This window comes from Pygoscelis adeliae, unplaced genomic scaffold, assembly GCF_000699105.1.
Source record: "Pygoscelis adeliae isolate BGI_AS28 unplaced genomic scaffold, ASM69910v1 Scaffold205, whole genome shotgun sequence".
Classification (NCBI taxonomy): domain Eukaryota; kingdom Metazoa; phylum Chordata; class Aves; order Sphenisciformes; family Spheniscidae; genus Pygoscelis; species Pygoscelis adeliae.
In genome coordinates, this window is record NW_008824759.1 from 92,271 (window position 1) to 108,526 (window position 16,256).

Sequence of the window (16,256 nt, forward strand, 5' to 3'; positions counted from 1 at the left end):
AATTTTATGATGATTAAACACATGCCGTTTTTTCCTCTTCATATGATCCTAATCCCATTCAGCGTGTAACAGTAATTTAAAGGTAACAAAGATGAGATTATACATGGAACTGTAAGTTCCATGTATAATCTTTTGTATCTTTCTAGTCTTTGATTATGAACCTTTAGGTTCATAAAACAGTTGTTACTGTAATATGTTTGACTATGTAAATACTTCGATTATTATTCTTCATTGTGATTGCAGAAGTGTATTGCAGTTTTTATCCTGCATACTTTGTCTCCATCGATTATACTAGCTTTTAACTAGACCTTTTCAAAAACCAATTCATCGTAGTTTTTCTAGGACGGGCAAGGTCTTAAGCTATGTGGCTTTGTTTTTTTTAACAAACACTTTTTTGAAGGGAAAAAAGCCCCCAAATCTCCTTGTCTCTCTTCTATAACTCATGTTCAATTCAGTTTCGATGTAAAGTAACATGTTTTAGATGTTGAAGGGAAATTGCACAATATCAGCTTGTTTGGGAAGGCCAGACTTAAAATCACTTGCATTTTTCCGTGTTTACTTTAGGTGTCAGCACATCTCATTTTTACCAGATGGTTTTCTCACTCATGAAGTTAAGCTGCTGCAATCGGATCTTCGATTTGAACATAGCCGTCAGGCAATTCAGGAAGTTCAAACTAACAGCAGAACAAAACTCGTTCCTTGTAGTGCAGGTGAGTTACCTTGGGCTAGTTGCATAACTGTGTGCAAAAGTCCAAACAGAAATTACGTGGTTTTGGTGGTTTCCTAAAATGGAACATCATTCATTGCCAGTGCTAGAGGCAAAGTGTGACTTAGAAATTAATTTCAGGCCAGAACTTAATTGTTAATAATTAATAATATTCAGCTCAGCCTCTAGTTCCCCGTAGGGAGTTTTCAGACCGAATAAACACGTGGTTGATGCCATTAAGAATTTATGATCTAAACAAAGACAGAAAATAACCAGTGAACGCAAAAGTTCTGAGGGCAATAAGAAAACAAAAATATCAAAAGGCTTCTTGTTTCAGTTAGTTTTGCATTCTCCTTGGTAATGAACAGAAGACTTGCCATGCTGAGTTATGCTTGTAATTGCTCCAGAAATCTGAACGTAGAAAGAATACAGAGTAGTATAGTGTGAAGGTTTAATTGATAGAGGTTTTGGGCATTGCATTTTTTGTCATGGTGATGAATGAATATGCAAGTCACGTTGTGATTTAGCAACATGGTCTCATTTGGGGAAAAAAAAAACAATGGAACTGCCACTGTATGTGTATGGTTAAGCAGTTTCTTTAAACTTGGACATGCCTACCTTCTGCTGTTGTATACTTTTCTGGCTTAACTGGAAGTTGTTCTATTACAGTAGAGCTGATGATAAAATAGAATGGAAATAAAGGGTTCTTTAATGGAACTCAGATTCATTAAATTGGAGTCATTTAGAGGTGCCAGGAAGGAAAAGATTTCGATGGTGTGAGATAGGAAACAAAATCCATCATTGAAAAATGGTGCCAATTCATTTAGCAAAAAAGATCGGAAGCCAACTGTGACTAAATTCCTGTGTATGCCTTTCTTTCTGTACAGTTACTCAGGTCATTCTGTTAAGTAAAGATGCATGATGCTTTATCACACTTTTTTGCGTATATGAATTACGCCAGGTTGACTTTTCTTGAAGGGGTGAAAATCAGAATAAACTCTAAATTCAGGGCTGTTACACTGAGTATTGAAATATGCTTGATAGGAATGTTTCAGCTGGTATTTTTAAAAAGAAAAATGTGTTCTGTTTAATATTTTGCAGTTTGCGATAACTATGAAGAAATGAAAGAATAGAAAATGTTTCCACTTTTAAGTAAATTTTTGTTTTAGATACTCCACACATGGAGGGTTTAATGTTTCATACCAGTTGTATCTATTTAATATTATTTGACATCACACAGGATTTTAATTTAGTAGAGTGATACAACATTGTACCTAAATCACAATGCAAGTACACTTAGCAGAGTATGGCAATTGCAGCATACAGTTGAATCATAATACAAGTATGATTAACATAACCAGTCTCCGTAATATGCTTTATAATGTGTAGGTTTTGAACATCTTGAATGGCAAGGTGGTATCATGAAGGAGAGAAGCTGTAAAGAAAATTGTCTTTAGAGTTAATGCATGTGCAACTGTTTTGCCTGTTAGGAACACAGAAAAATGGGAGAACTTAAGGAACAAAAATTGTCTCAAGGCAGTAGAAGTTAAAAAGGAACTGTTGTTAGGCTATGAAGGGACAGATTGGGCATGTCAGTTTTGTTTCTGTTAACATGCTACTGATGCTTTGCTAGTTAGTTATAAATCTATAAGGTATGGCATGCAGAGTTTCAGCATTAAGAAGTTTACAGTCTAAGATGGTAATAAGGTTACCAGAATGGGGGTAAAGGATAAGGTGGTTGGCACTTGCTATCTCTTCCAACAAATTATTTTAATTTGACTACTAGCTAATAATATTTTTCAAGTAAAGTCTACAGATACTTGATGTACGTCAGTTATCAAACATAGAACTATTTAGACTATACAATACACAACAAAATAATAGTACACAGTAAATTAATAACGAAAACATAGAGTGACTGGTGCGAGTAGCTTGGGGGGAGTATTTCACAGCCTGATATGAAAATAAGCCGTCTGACTTGGAAATTTCTTCATGTTTTGTCCAGACAGGATGCACAAAAGAAAGTAGAATCCCCCTAAAAAGGGGAGAATTGCAAAGCTGGAGGCCAAATACTTAAAGGCATGGATTCTTGCAGGACCTGATTAAGATGAAAGCGCGCTCTGTGTGTGTGTGTGTGTGTATTTTTTAATTATTATTTATTTATTTATTAAACAGAATTTACCTGTTCTTTTAGGTACTGGAATCCTGGCCCTAGAGAACCATGGTCCTCTTTCTAGTTTGAATTATTTTGGGAAGCAGCATAGTATCATGTGAACACATAGAATGAAAGGAACTGTTAAGTTCTGCTTTTATGATGAGAGCATCTGCCTTGTTCATAATCCTTTCTTCTACAGCTATCAGTTGGAGTGCAGTCCCTGAGCAACCTCTGGATGTAACCTCAGATGGCTTCCGGCAGGGAACAACAAAGAAGGGGATTGGGAGCCATCAGAGCAGGTGTGAGAATGTTGTGATGTCTGGATGCATATATCTTATTTGTTAGCGTACATGCCTCTGACACCTCATGTGATGTGTAGTGTGTTGTCAGAGCAGAAAGAAATCTAGGGAGTGGGGAAAAAGGGGAAAGGTAGGGAGTGGGAGAAAAGGAAGAGTCACTGTGTAAGGGAGAGAAAGGGAGTTGGAATGACAAAAGTTGAATGAGGGTTAAGTTTATCATATTTCTTCTTTGTCACTGTTGATTAAAGTGAGCATTGTAGATAATGGTGTGGGGGGACTATGATCAATTTTTATTAAAAGACAGCTTATTTATTGGTGAAGTTAGCAGAATTTTTGCTTTGTATCTTTTGGGTTGATGACTGTGAAGGAAATGGGTGTGTTGCAGGTCCTCTTTTTACAGGTTTCTTTTTCTGTAAGACTCAGGCCAGCTGACCTGGATGTGTGATTGTTAAAAGTGTTGCTTTGAAATGTGACTTTCTGCCTTAAAGTTTGGAAAGGTTATGAAATGCTTGCAGCAGATTCCTAACACAAAACATGTCACCTTTCCGATTGTCGTCTTGACACTGTGCTCTTTAAGAAACACCATAATCTTCTATCAACTATTAATGTTTAAAGAAACAGTTACATATTTTTCTTGTGGTTGAGAGGAATTACTTGTAAACACCTGCAGACAAATTTCTCCATCTCTCTACACTTTCCTCAGTTTAGGTGAGGTGACCAAAATTATCATTGGTCTGTGGAAGTTCAGCTTGAGGGTTGGGGTCATGTTTTGGTTGTTGGCTGCTTATACTACCAATTTATCAATGATCATATTGTTTATTTTTCCCAGCCTTTCTGGGAGAAAGAAGATAATCCTGACAGTAGTGAATAAAATGATAAGTAGAGCTTAGACAATTATTTTGGAGAATTCATTCACATGCCTGCGAGTTGCACATTCTGAGCTTCTTGAAGTTAGGCCTGACTTGACTGAAGTTTATCCTGGTATTTCCAAATTTTCCCTGGAAAGAGGAGGACCAGGAACTTTGTGGTTTGTGACCAGTATTGGTATCTAGGGTATCGTTAGCACAGGTGACCTGGATGACTTAGTGTGTCTTTTGAGACAGGCTTTATTTGCACTGTAGAATATTAGTTTTCAATATGTGGTGTCACGTATTCCAGAAGACGTGTGAAAGATCAAACCAACCAACCAACCCCTTTTTCTCAGTAGGCTTAAATTTGTTATGTAGCATTTGTGTATCAACTCTAAAACTTTAGAGCCATCTGCTAGCTGCCAGTTTGCACAAAACTGTAGGAATTTAATTATTGTTGAGAGATCCTCCTTTCTTTTTTACATGTGCTTGAAATTCACTAAAACATTTTAAAAGTTATTAGAGGGCCTACAAGACTGTGTGATTGCAAAGATCTCGTTTCCTTAGGAAATCAGGATTAAAAACAGTGTCGAGGAATAAGTAAACTGTTTACACTTCTGTGATAAATGGTCACAAAAGGAACTTTTATCAAGAAAATAAGGAATTTATAGCCTTATTGAGGGGGGGTGTGTGATTAATAATAAACAAGACTTTTATTTATACCCTGTTTTTTTCTCTCTCAAGGAATCTCAGGGTGATTGCTGGGGGGGTATTGTTTGGGTTTCTCCCCCCCCCTTCCCCCAATATGCTAGATAACACTAAATATCGAGGAAGGTAAAGCTGACTGACTCAAAGGAATTTATAGGTAGATGTCTGGTATGTGCTTTTGTTAATGCTTAATTAACTATAACACCAAAAACTACAATATGAACCTTTGACAGAGTAACATGAAGAAATTTTAGAGCATCTTTGCGTGCCAGTTTTGGGATTCTTAAAGAACATACTAGCAAAATAGGAAGGCTTTTTTGATTGGTGTGTTTTTCAGTGCTTCTGGAGAATCAGCTTGTACATGTTGGAGAACTGAATCAGTCATTGTGAAGACCAGTGTATAAAAAGAATTTAATTAAATAGAGAAAATAGCTGGGGCTCTCAAAAACAAACCATGATTTATAAACAGCTCTTCTGGTTGCCTTCTCTTTGGGGGAAGAGAAGCTGACAGAGGTGCATATGGTATCTTTAAAAGACCTTTCAAACTCTGACTCACTTTATTTTTTGATGAGCCTCTTCATATTTAACTGCCCTGCAGCTGTTGCTGAATGTGTCCTCGTCACCATTGTGAAAAGGTCAGCATTGTTCCAGATATTTCTTCTGGTTCTTTTATTTGTTCTGAATAATACAAAGTTTGTCAGTTTGAACAAGTTTGCTTGGAGTTCTTCTGTGCTTGTTTGATCACTTCTGGGACTAGCCATTCTGGCTCAACCTTGCTGTAGTTGTGAGCTGATGATGGTGCAGTCTCACACAGATAACAAAGTCGGGAAATTAAAACGTTCTTTCTACAAACTGACAGAGTGCTGGCTGGGCAACGGGGGCAATGTAGCTCTTTGTCAATATAACATTTAAAACGAAGGGAAAAGGCAGGTGGGCAGCTCGGATGGGGTAGGAAAAGTTAAATTGTGGAGAACTTTTTACATTCTTTCAGAAGTGAACGTAATTTTTTTTTTTTATAAAAAATGTTCAGCTGGGATATACTGCTGTGAGCTGTAAGAAGTGCATTTCTGATTCCTTTTTTCCATCAGAATCAGAATTTCTGATTTCTTTTTTTTCATCAGATCCAAGATCTGTAAAGTGGAACTCTTCCATACATTCCAAAAGCTGGTGACAAGTATTTCACAAGAGGATCTACCAGACACTCTTCGGTAAAGACATTTTCATTGTATTTAGAAGAGCAAATTTATCTTAATGAACTCAAGAATACTGTGATGATACCAGAATCTGCTCATGAATCTCACTTTAGATAAGTTCATTGTTAAAATTCGATACTTTAAAAATATGGCGTGTGCTTGATGGGTTAGGAAGACTCTCTTTTTGGTCTTTTTAATCACCTCCTCAGAGAACTAGCCATCGCATCTCATGTATTAATGGCAGAAGAAATTGCAGGTTGTTTGTTTGTTTGTAGTTAAGGTAAGAATTTGGGGCAGCTGATCTCTTCTGAAGGCTTACTACTTTTCAAAAGGGTAAACTCTGTTCCTGATCAGTGGAGCCTTGTCCTTCTCTTGCACTAGATCTGGTGTCTGTTGGACACCTCTGTAAGCCTCTTCAACTTGCTGTCTTGGCAGAAAACTCTACATTTTGGGTTTTTTTCTGAGTTAAAGTAGTCTTGTCTGAAAGTGGCAGTGGACAGCTGGGGAAGAAGGAGTGGAGAGGGAGATGAGAGGAGGAAGTCTTTTCTTTTGAAAACGTGAGCTGTTAGATCAGCTGCCTGCAGCACTGTACCCTTGGTGGCATTCAAAACCCCCATCCCAAAATTGTCGTGGGATTATTGATATCTGGTTGGTGTTTAGTAATTCTATCAAATGCCACTTCTTTTTTTCACAAGAAGGAAGAGTTTGAGTAAAAAAAAAAAAAAAGTTGGTTTTTTTTTTTTAAGAAAAGTCTAGGCTAAAATCTTTTTTCATCTAAGTGTATGATGGTGTAAGAGCTAGTAAGGTGAGATAGTGTGTAGGGCTCTTTCTGCAATGCATATATTACGTAGATGGAGACTTTCAGGAAAGAACAGAAAGAAGCTTTTGTCTTAGGAAGCCATACTTGGAGGTTTATTTTACATTATTAGAAACAAATTTGGTTTATCGGACTGGAGTTTCTTGTGGTAATCATCCGGTCTGGTATTGCATTACGTGCATTACGTATTTGGTGGTATTCCAGCCCAAATAGCTACCATAGAGCCGGGCATAGTTTCATATGTACAGAAACTTCTCTCTCACTTTGGCTTAGAGATTCTGAGAGATGTAGAAGGTTCCAAATGCATTGCCTTGGAAGGTTTATTTTATTTTAGGCTTATTTCCAGGTATGATTTCACCAGCTCTGGGATGCAATTATACCAGCTGTTGAGCTAATTTTAACTGCTTGTAGCTGCTGATGGGGATGGTCCTGCAGCAGTCTCTGCTATTACTGGCTGTAGATTTCTCCCTTGTATCAGTAGCACTTCTCTAACCTCATGGTGAGCCAGTTCAACTAGCTAATGTAGCAGAAAACAGTTTCCTTGTCTTCTGTGTCTTCTATTGGACTAATGAGCTGAATTGGCTCATGGAAAGCTAAAACGGATAATAAAACCTGTGCAAAGGAAGTAGGAGGTATGTGTGGCTGGAAGTGGGGGAGGTAGGCCATTTCTGCCTTTCGTAGTACCAAGACATTAGATGAGATGAACTTAGCCAAAGTAAGCGCACCCTGGATCTTTAATTATTAGATCTTGCTTGCTTTTGAGTTTTGTGAATTAAAGATTGCAGTTACCTTCTGTGTCTGTAGAAATGTCTCATAACTATTTTAAAGTTCTGATGTCAACATGAGCCATGCTATTGCTGACACGGTTTCAACTGATTCCATAAGTAGAGATACACTTTCTCCTTAATTCAGTTTTGAATATAAAATTATTAGCCTCTTTTGGGTGGTAGTTTGTCCTCACTTGTTTAGCCATCATATTTTCCTCAGAATAGAGCGTGAGCTGGTGCATTGTTGGGTAGGTGACTCATTGTGCTGATCATGTGCTGCTTACATAAAGTCACTTCACCTCAGGGCTTTTCTAGACTCCAGTGGCTTTGTAATTTCCTTTGACTTTTTTGTCCTCTACCATTTTTCTGTCTGGGCTTCTCCTGACAAAGTCCAGCTGGTTCGCAGATGTGGCATCCTTTTAAAAAGCAAAATAAAAAGTCTTTGTATTGCTGTTTCCTCCTTCTTCCCTTTCCCTTTTTACACAATATTCTGATGTGTTCTCTTCCTTTTTCTTCCTTCCTCCTTGTAGTCTGAATTTGAGTGGACTTCAGATGAGAAATCCCACAGTCTCAAATTGTTTCCTCTAAACTCTTGTGTATTTAACTGTTACCCAGTTTTGTATTTTCTTCCCATTCAAACGTATCTTGTTATCTCCTCCCACAAATGGTTGGCTCTAGTGCTATCCCGTCACCCAGTTTCCTTTGCCCGCTTTGCTCCTAAGTTCCTGCCCTGCCTCTTCTAGTCCACTTTTTGGTCTCTTGCCTCCCATGCTTTCTGCTCCATCAAGGGAATCACATTCTGTAGTCCTTTCAAATTTGCTGAACAGCTTGTCTTGGTAGTTGTAGGGTATTTTAGGACAAGGATCATTCTTTACTTAACCCTTCCTTCATCTACTGTTGTCCGCAGTCAGACCTAGGATACTGGGGCAGTTAAAGCTTTCCATGGAACTAGTATACTGATTCTGATGTTCTTTTGTTTTCTTCTTTCCTGTGTCTGAAGCTGCTTCTCCTGCTTTTTGTGGCTTCCTTTCTCTTTCATTCTTCACTTCTCTCCAGAGGATCAGTGCGGGCACTGTTAAATTGGAACAGGTAGAGAGTCTACTGGGGGCAGAACTTTGCTGGCTCTCCTAAAAGGCAAGTTTAGGAATTTGTAGTGGTGTAGCTTAGCTAAGATGCTAAGCATAACATTCAGCAGTTGTTTTTTTCAGGATTTAGTTTATTTTCTTTCAGCTGAGACTGTGAGAAGGAGGTGGTGTTTGGCTGGCATTAGCTACTTCTTCACCAAGAACCAGATAGTGCTGTATTGTGCTGTCCCACTTTCTTTCTTCCTTTCTGATAATTTCTATGATCTCTGTGTTCTGTGCCTTACTTAAATTCTCACTCATCTCTCTAGCTAGACTATCTAAAATGTTATTTGTTTCTTTATAACCTCTTACCTCCACCTGTCATAATTCATTCCCCGCTGTTGACTTCCTCTCACGTGATGGGTTTTTTTTCCCTGCTGGTAGAAAAAAACATGCCTTGTTTATCATCTGAGGAAGTGAAAGCTGCCTTTTGTCGTACAGTGGCATCCACCCTACAGTCTCACCAGGCATTTTTGTCTGAATGTAAGGGAGACTTCGTAACACAAACCTGCCCTGAGTTTCTTGCTGTCACAATTAAGATTGTGCTTTCTTCCTCCTTCCCATTCAGTCTGCAGTATGGACGATTCCATTTCAAGTGACAGCTAATTGGCGGGGGTGGGCTGATGTACAGAGGAACGCAAGGACTTTCAGATGGCTTTAAGATTTAAATATGTAGACTAAAGCATAGAGCCTTCACTTGGGCTTCGTAGTTAAGATTTTTTGCCAGTGTTCATTTGTGAAAAACAAAAGGATTCCGCCAGGTGACTGCTAAATATTTCCTGCTGGAGTGACTGAGGGTGATTGTAAGGAAGTGTCAGCCTAATGAAAGTAACTGTCATGGGAGGGGTGCAGTTTCACTGTTACCACTGTTCTCCAATTAAAAAAAAAAAACAAAACCAAAAAAAACCCCCCACATTTGGCAAGAACTTTGTTGCAATTTTCTAGTTCCTTTTCAATTTTCTTTTTCAAGTTTGTACATTAAACAATTCCTGTGATGGTCCTACCACTGCATAGAGGCCTGCAGGACAGTTAGGTCCTCTGATCTAAGAAAATCTTTTCTATACTGCACGTCACAGATGCTTGTTAGGTCTTTGCCAGATTGAAGAGCCTTTTATTAAGTAGTATTTTCTGCCCCATGAAAATACTTATCCATCATAATTATCTCAAGACTTTATCTTTTTTTTAATTACTCTATTGAGCTTCTACATCTTTTCCTCTGTGCGATTCATTTTTTTCCACATCTCAGATGACACTGGAAAAAGCTACAAAGCTCATTTTCCAGTTTTTCAATAATGTTTTGAAAATCTGGTCTCCCAAGCTAGACACAGCAATGCAGTAACAATCTTCCAAATGCTGCAAAACCTTACATTACTGTTAAAAGTTGTTGTATTTGAGTGGAACTCACTCACTGAGTTAGCTCACTCTGTGACTTTGTTCTGTATCTTAACAATTGGTATCAATTACAAAGTTTTCCTGCAATGACTGCACTTTATCTGAAGGATTGAAGAAGATACTAATAGAATCAGGCCAAGTATGGTTTGCTGGCCCCTATCATTATGGATTCACAGCAGATTTTTATATATTGAAGATCTGTGAGCTTTTGCCCTCTTAGATGCAATTCGTTAATTTTTGTATAAGAGTAATGTTTTGGTTGATGCCTTGTGCTTATGTCAACATTTTTCATGTGCATGTAATCTTAAAAGTGTATTATCTGGTTGAATGTAAATGTTTGAAACTGAATATGGGGTTAAAGGCAGAGTTTGTTGCTGAGAAGAAAGTATTGCAGCACTGTATTGCTTTTTTTTGCACGCTGCCTTGCTTGTGAGCCCATTTCTGCTCAGCTTTGCACGTGGCTGAGCACATGAATGTTTTCAAGAATAATGGTGATTTGTGTAAGGCTTTTTCCAAGAGTGTGATACCTTTCAGACTGAAATTGGTGGATCGCCTCTCATGTCTCTGGCACACAGCCATTGGAATCACTCTGTCTCTCTCTTACGCAGTAGCGTAGGGGCAAGATTGAAATAATAAAGGGAAACATAAAAGGAATGTAGTCAGGCAGACCTGGATAGGCTGGAGATTGTGTGATTGTACTGGACTTTGCCTGGGGCAGCAAAGTAGTGTTCATTTCTGCCAAAAAAATGTCACAGGTTCTTCATTACTAATGCTCAGAGCCTTAATAGCCCAACCAAAGCTGAGATACAGTCAAAACATGTCAGGTTTTTAGGCAGATGTAATATACTTTGAATTTGAAAGTATTTTTCCTGTATATATGTTGAAAATTTCTTAGAAACTTAATGCAGAAGTTGAGCGTGAATTAAATAAATCTGTTTGATTTTGGCAGCTCTTTGAGGAAGCTGTTTAAAATGCAACTTTCTGTTGCATCCACTATTAAATCTTGTAGTGATGTTGTCTGCTTGGAGAATGAAGGCCCCAAGAAGCTGCAGTCATATGTGCTCTTGTAGCTGCTACAGTGGGGTGAAAATACTGAGCTGCTTCTTACTGTCTATCCTGCTTTTGTGCTAGCTATGTTTTCCCTTACTGTCTACTGTAACAGTTTCTAAACAAAGGTCTGTTGAATAATCTAGGTTAGAAAAATCCCATATGTGTTTTAGTTAAATTGAATCAGACTGACTGATATGAGTTGAAGAACCATTGATTTGCTAGCAGATTCGGGAAAAAGAGCAACGTTTAGCAAGGAGGAAATGAAGAACAGCTAGGCATTGGAGTCTTTCTCTTGGCTTAGTGGCAGGTGGAATATATCTATCTATATCTGGATCTGTATCTATATATGTGCATCCACAGCAAATGCAAGGAAAACAGCTGTTTCACCTTTAACAAGATTGAGCCAGTCCAAAAATCTGTGTTCTATAATTCTTTTTTGATCCTTGACCATCCTAAATGTGATAAGTACAAATAGCTGTGTTTTGAAGATGTAAACAGCATCTGATATTACCTATTCCATTATTAAGGACAAATACAAGTCATTAGATGCATTTATAGTGAAGAAGGGCAGTGTCAAAGTCTTAAACATGTCAGACGTACTTTAAGTGCAAGAAGTGTGCTAGCGTAAGACAGTTTCTTCCCAAAGAATGATTCTGTTATTAACCTTGAGTGTAAGCACGCATATTGCTCTCCAGAGAATGGTTTTGAGGTGGAGGAGAAGGTGCAGGTGGTTTGTACCATGTCTGAGGTACATGTTGGAGCACCTGGAAGAGGAATGGCTTGCCTATGCTAGGGATTTGGAGCTGGTTGTGGTGGGTTGACCTTGGCCCTTCTTGGACCTGTGTTGTTTCCTGAATGCTGCTTATGCAGATAGTTGCTGGTCTTTTGCCTGTTCAGTGATGCTTCTAAACCATGATCCACCATTGATAATGGGGTTCTGTGACTGTTCCACTGGGCAGCTGGAGGAGAGTTGCAGTGGGCCCTTCCACAGAACTTTCCAGAGCAGCTTGGTGGTTAGTTTCACAGAATTTTATTAATGTGAAAGAGGTAAAGAAAGCAAAACGGATTAGCTGTGACAAGAGTGCAGGCAGGCTTGTAAGAGGGTATACATCTCCCATGTTCAGCAATGGCATAGACAGGTTCTCCACGCTTGAACTTTCTGAACCTAAGGTCTGCAGGATAGATAGTATCTCATGGCTTGCTATGCGTGTTACAGCATTCTAGAAATACATTTATAGCAGAATGCTGAATGCCTGAAATACAGCTTCTGATGGTCTGCTATTACCTTTTTTGGGGGTTGTTGGGTTTTTTTTGGGGGGGTGGTGATCAATATTGCCTTTGAGGATGAAAGCTTGTTCTGGAAGTTAGTGCAGTGGGTCTCAGACTTTTTAGATTAGGGTTCCTGCAGTAGTTTGGCTCTTCCTTTCTTGATGAAGGTCATGTTGCCTATGATCTTCCCTTCATATTGGGTCGAATGTATAAACATTACGTGCCACATGTGGCTGACAGACTGTTTGTCAAAGGGAGATGAAAGAGGCTGGGAAAGGAATGTAAGGAAAGGAAAAAAGTCTCGATGAAATTGTCTTAGAGGCACTTGTGTTCAGATACTCTAGACCTGAATTTCCTTATTTTGAAAATCAGTGGTGTAATGCATTCAGCAGAGCGATCAATGGTTCTGCTGAGATCGTAGGGAGCAGGTGCTACATGAGGAAGGGGAACAGAGCACCAAAACTGCTGAGTGTCTTTTGTTTTAGGGAGAAGAAAAAAAAAAAAATCTCCTTTGTCTCACTCTTCCCCATTATTTTGTGTTGGAAAAGAACAACTGTCCTGTTTGTCCTTGTCCCCTTCCCTTCCAGCCAGGAATCGTGTCTATTCTTCTAGAAAAACAAGGCTACTTCCACCCAATTCAAAGCATTTATCTCTAGCCACCTGTTCTGCTTTGCTTTGACATTTTTTGCTGTCGTGGAAGTTTTCTGTAACCTGTTGTCACACAGTCAAACACTGACACTTCTATTGCTGGAGAGTGCGTATGAAGCATGGGAGAGGAGTTGTTTTGCTTTGTTTGGTAAGACTGCTGACGATGTCTAGATACACTAGCTTCAGGGCCTGGGCCTCTCCAAGTCTCCCTAGAAGCACAAGAGAATTTCACTTAGTAGTATGAAAGAGCTCATAGGGCATCATCATGTTCTTAGATGTTTGATTGGTTTTTTCATTTTGTGACGTTACATCCAGTAGGATAATAGAAATGTTTTCGTTGTTGTGCATTTTCTGTCAGGATGAAGACTCTAGAAACCTACTGGGACTACAAGGAAGCTGCATTAAATTATCAAGAAGCCTGGAAGGTGCTGCGTAGCCAAGCCCTGACGGGTTGGGTCAAGAATGCCAAGGAATACCTGCGTTTCACATGAGAATATATGCAGCTGTGTAAATCCAGCAATAAGCCCTGGTGCACAGCAGATACCTCTGCAGTTCAAGGGCCAGGAAAAGATGTCTTCTAGTTCCTGTGCTGTAAGGAGACAGGAGTGAAAAGGAAAGCAATTTAGAGAAGTCTTTATTTTTGTTGAGCTGAAGTCCCCTTTTTATTGAAATATAGAAAAGGATCATTGCAGACTTAAAGTTCTGAGCTGCATGAAACAATATGCCTCCAACTGAAAGGAAGTAGTGATGTGCTATCCTGTTATCTGAGGATGTGATCTATCAGCCATAGTCCATTGCAATGGAAATAACGTCAACTGAAATTGAAGCAGTGCTATGGAAGAAAGGCTGTCATTGTAAAATTTTAGTGCTGCTTTTTTCTTCCACTCCTCATAATGTTATGGTTGGGTTTGTGTTGCTGGGACAACCCTAATGTATAGTAAGTAATATTTTTATAACTCTTGGCTCTCCTTGTCTGGTGCCTGGAAGAATTTTCTGTGTCCCCCAGCCCCATTGCTTCTAACTGGAAATACTAGTTCTGTTAAAGGGTCTTTTTTCTGGAAGTCCTTCATATAAGCTTCTATTTACTAAATACAGCCAAAGCAGAAGAGTGCTGGGGAGAAGGCTGTGTCAAACAATACCACTTATGATATCCCGTGCATCTCTCTTAATTTCAGAACTTTGCCAGATACCCCTTCAACTGCTTTGCTTCTGTGGGCAGGAAAGAAACCTCCTGAATTACCTGGTTCAAACCTGTTGCTCCTGTGTAATTCCAGGCAACCATTTACCTACTTTTCAGTGTTTCAAGCACTGTCTGTTCCCCTGTCCCCCCGTGATACATGGTTAATTAAAAGCAGGGATGCCTTAGCCATTTATGTCACTGTTTCCTGGCAAGTGTTCATTAGTAGCCTGGCAAAGGTGGAGATGCTTTGGGGGGGACTGGAAGTAGTCTCTGGCAGTCTTTGCCTTTATGCTTTATTACCAAATAATATCTGCATGGCAAAACAGTCAACATTGCGAGCTGGGGGGAAGCAGCGGGTAATCCTCCTTAAACTTTCTGTCCCAATTATTGCCTTCTGTGAGCAAGTTCAGGACTATGTAACTGCTACTGAGCACACTCCCCTTTTGTCTTTTGCTATTGTAAACTACAATTCACAAAGTATTTGGACAAGGCAACAGCAGGATGAAAGAAGTGGATAATTTAGAACTTAAGAATTCTGTAATGGTTTGAGTTTTCTGTTCTTTGGTACCTTACTATAGGTTTGGATTTGAAAAAATGGGCACAGCAGTTCTCCAAACAGCCTCTACAGCCAACCTACTGAGCTACATATGGGACTGAATAGTACATATCACATTACAGTCTGAGAATTGATTACAGGAAATCTTTTTACTTCACTTGGGTTGACGACTTGTCAAGTAAGAATAGTTCTCTCTTACTTGTTGAAGAAATAACAAAGAACTTGAATTCTGTGTGTATAAGCCTGTCCTCTCAAGTCCAGCACTAACATGCAGAAAGACCAGTTGTATTGGTGAGGGAGGGATTCATTGTATGTGTTTGTAGAGGGCAGGGGATTATGGAGAACGGTGACTTGCATTAGTCATCAGAGGATGAAAAATGGCCAGATGCCATTGCAGATGGGCTACAGGGTGAACTGCTGAGGAGAAACGGTAGCAGTTATTGTAATTGAGCAAATGGCATTCCAAGGGCAGAGTCCTGTAGCGTACTGAGAGATAACCAGTAAATTTCCAGGCTCCTGAAGTTTACCCTTGTCCTTCCCTGAAATCTTGCAGAAACTATACCTTAACATACCTAGTTTCCCTTTGTTAATGAACAAGGTCTGTAGTGAACCTGCTGACCAGACTGGAATGTTCCCATTTCCTATCCAGCTGCAATATTAAAATGGGTTACATAAGGCTAGTTTTTCTGTAGTCTTGGCATCAGACTAGTTTTCAGATAAGGAGTTAGATGATCTAAATTCTTTTAACTGTTTTCTAAAATTTGAGCCTGGTTGTTAGGAGAGATTGTTCCTGGTAAGATTTCCCTGTGCATTTGTAAAATACTTGTGAACTGTAGACTGCTGCTTTCTGCTACTTGTCAGGTTTAAAAGTAGTTATAGAGGTGCTGAACACTGATACTAACCTCACTTTTTGGATGGAGTTGAGGACATATTTAAGCCTAGAGTGAGTCAATGAATACGTGAAGAGAAGGAAGGAGCTAAAACAAAGCAGCATTTAAAAGGCTGAGGGGCTAAGCCTGCAGGATCTTATACTCAACTGAATGGCATTTCTGCGACTGAAAAGAAGTATTTAAATGCTGCATCTGTTTAATTCCAAAATGTCAGGAAATGCTGTAGGAAGTACCGAGAAACCGGTCTAAAAATCAGAAGGGAAAATGCAGAGAGAGGAGGTAACAATCTCTGCTTTTGGAAGAGGTAGCAAATGAAACTTTCATAATGTTAGCAGATCTTTGGAAGAATTGCTTCTGGAAGGTAGCAGTTGAGGTGTTCCAAGCTTGTATCACTCCTTTGCACTGGAATAGCTGACGCACTGAAAAACAGAGATAGGCAAGGTGTAGGGAGGACAGTAGAGTGCAGAGACTCTGCCACAGGGGAGTGGAGTTGGGAGGGGTGAAGTAGAGGGAACGAAGTGCCCACAGTTCATGGGTAATGAGGACAACCAAGCAATTGGTAACAGGTGGAGCAGAGCATATGAGAGCACTGAGATTCCCAAGGCATGTGTAAAATGCTCTACAGAGCATATTTGTATTACCCAGATATGTCCC

The 16,256-nt window shown here is 39.3% G+C and overlaps 1 protein-coding gene across 1 annotated transcript in view; it reads left to right on the top strand.

Moving 5' to 3' along the window:
* ADAT1 (adenosine deaminase, tRNA-specific 1) overlaps nucleotides 1-16,019 on the top strand; it is a 26,058-nt gene extending 10,039 nt beyond the window's left edge. The window contains exons 6-9 of the mRNA XM_009323510.1: nucleotides 565-710; nucleotides 3,061-3,160; nucleotides 5,838-5,924; nucleotides 13,335-16,019. Coding sequence (XP_009321785.1) covers nucleotides 565-710; nucleotides 3,061-3,160; nucleotides 5,838-5,924; nucleotides 13,335-13,467 — 466 coding nt within the window. The 3' untranslated portion in view covers nucleotides 13,468-16,019. The remainder of the gene's footprint in view (nucleotides 1-564; nucleotides 711-3,060; nucleotides 3,161-5,837; nucleotides 5,925-13,334) is intronic.
* Nucleotides 16,020-16,256: the final 237 nt, after the last annotated feature.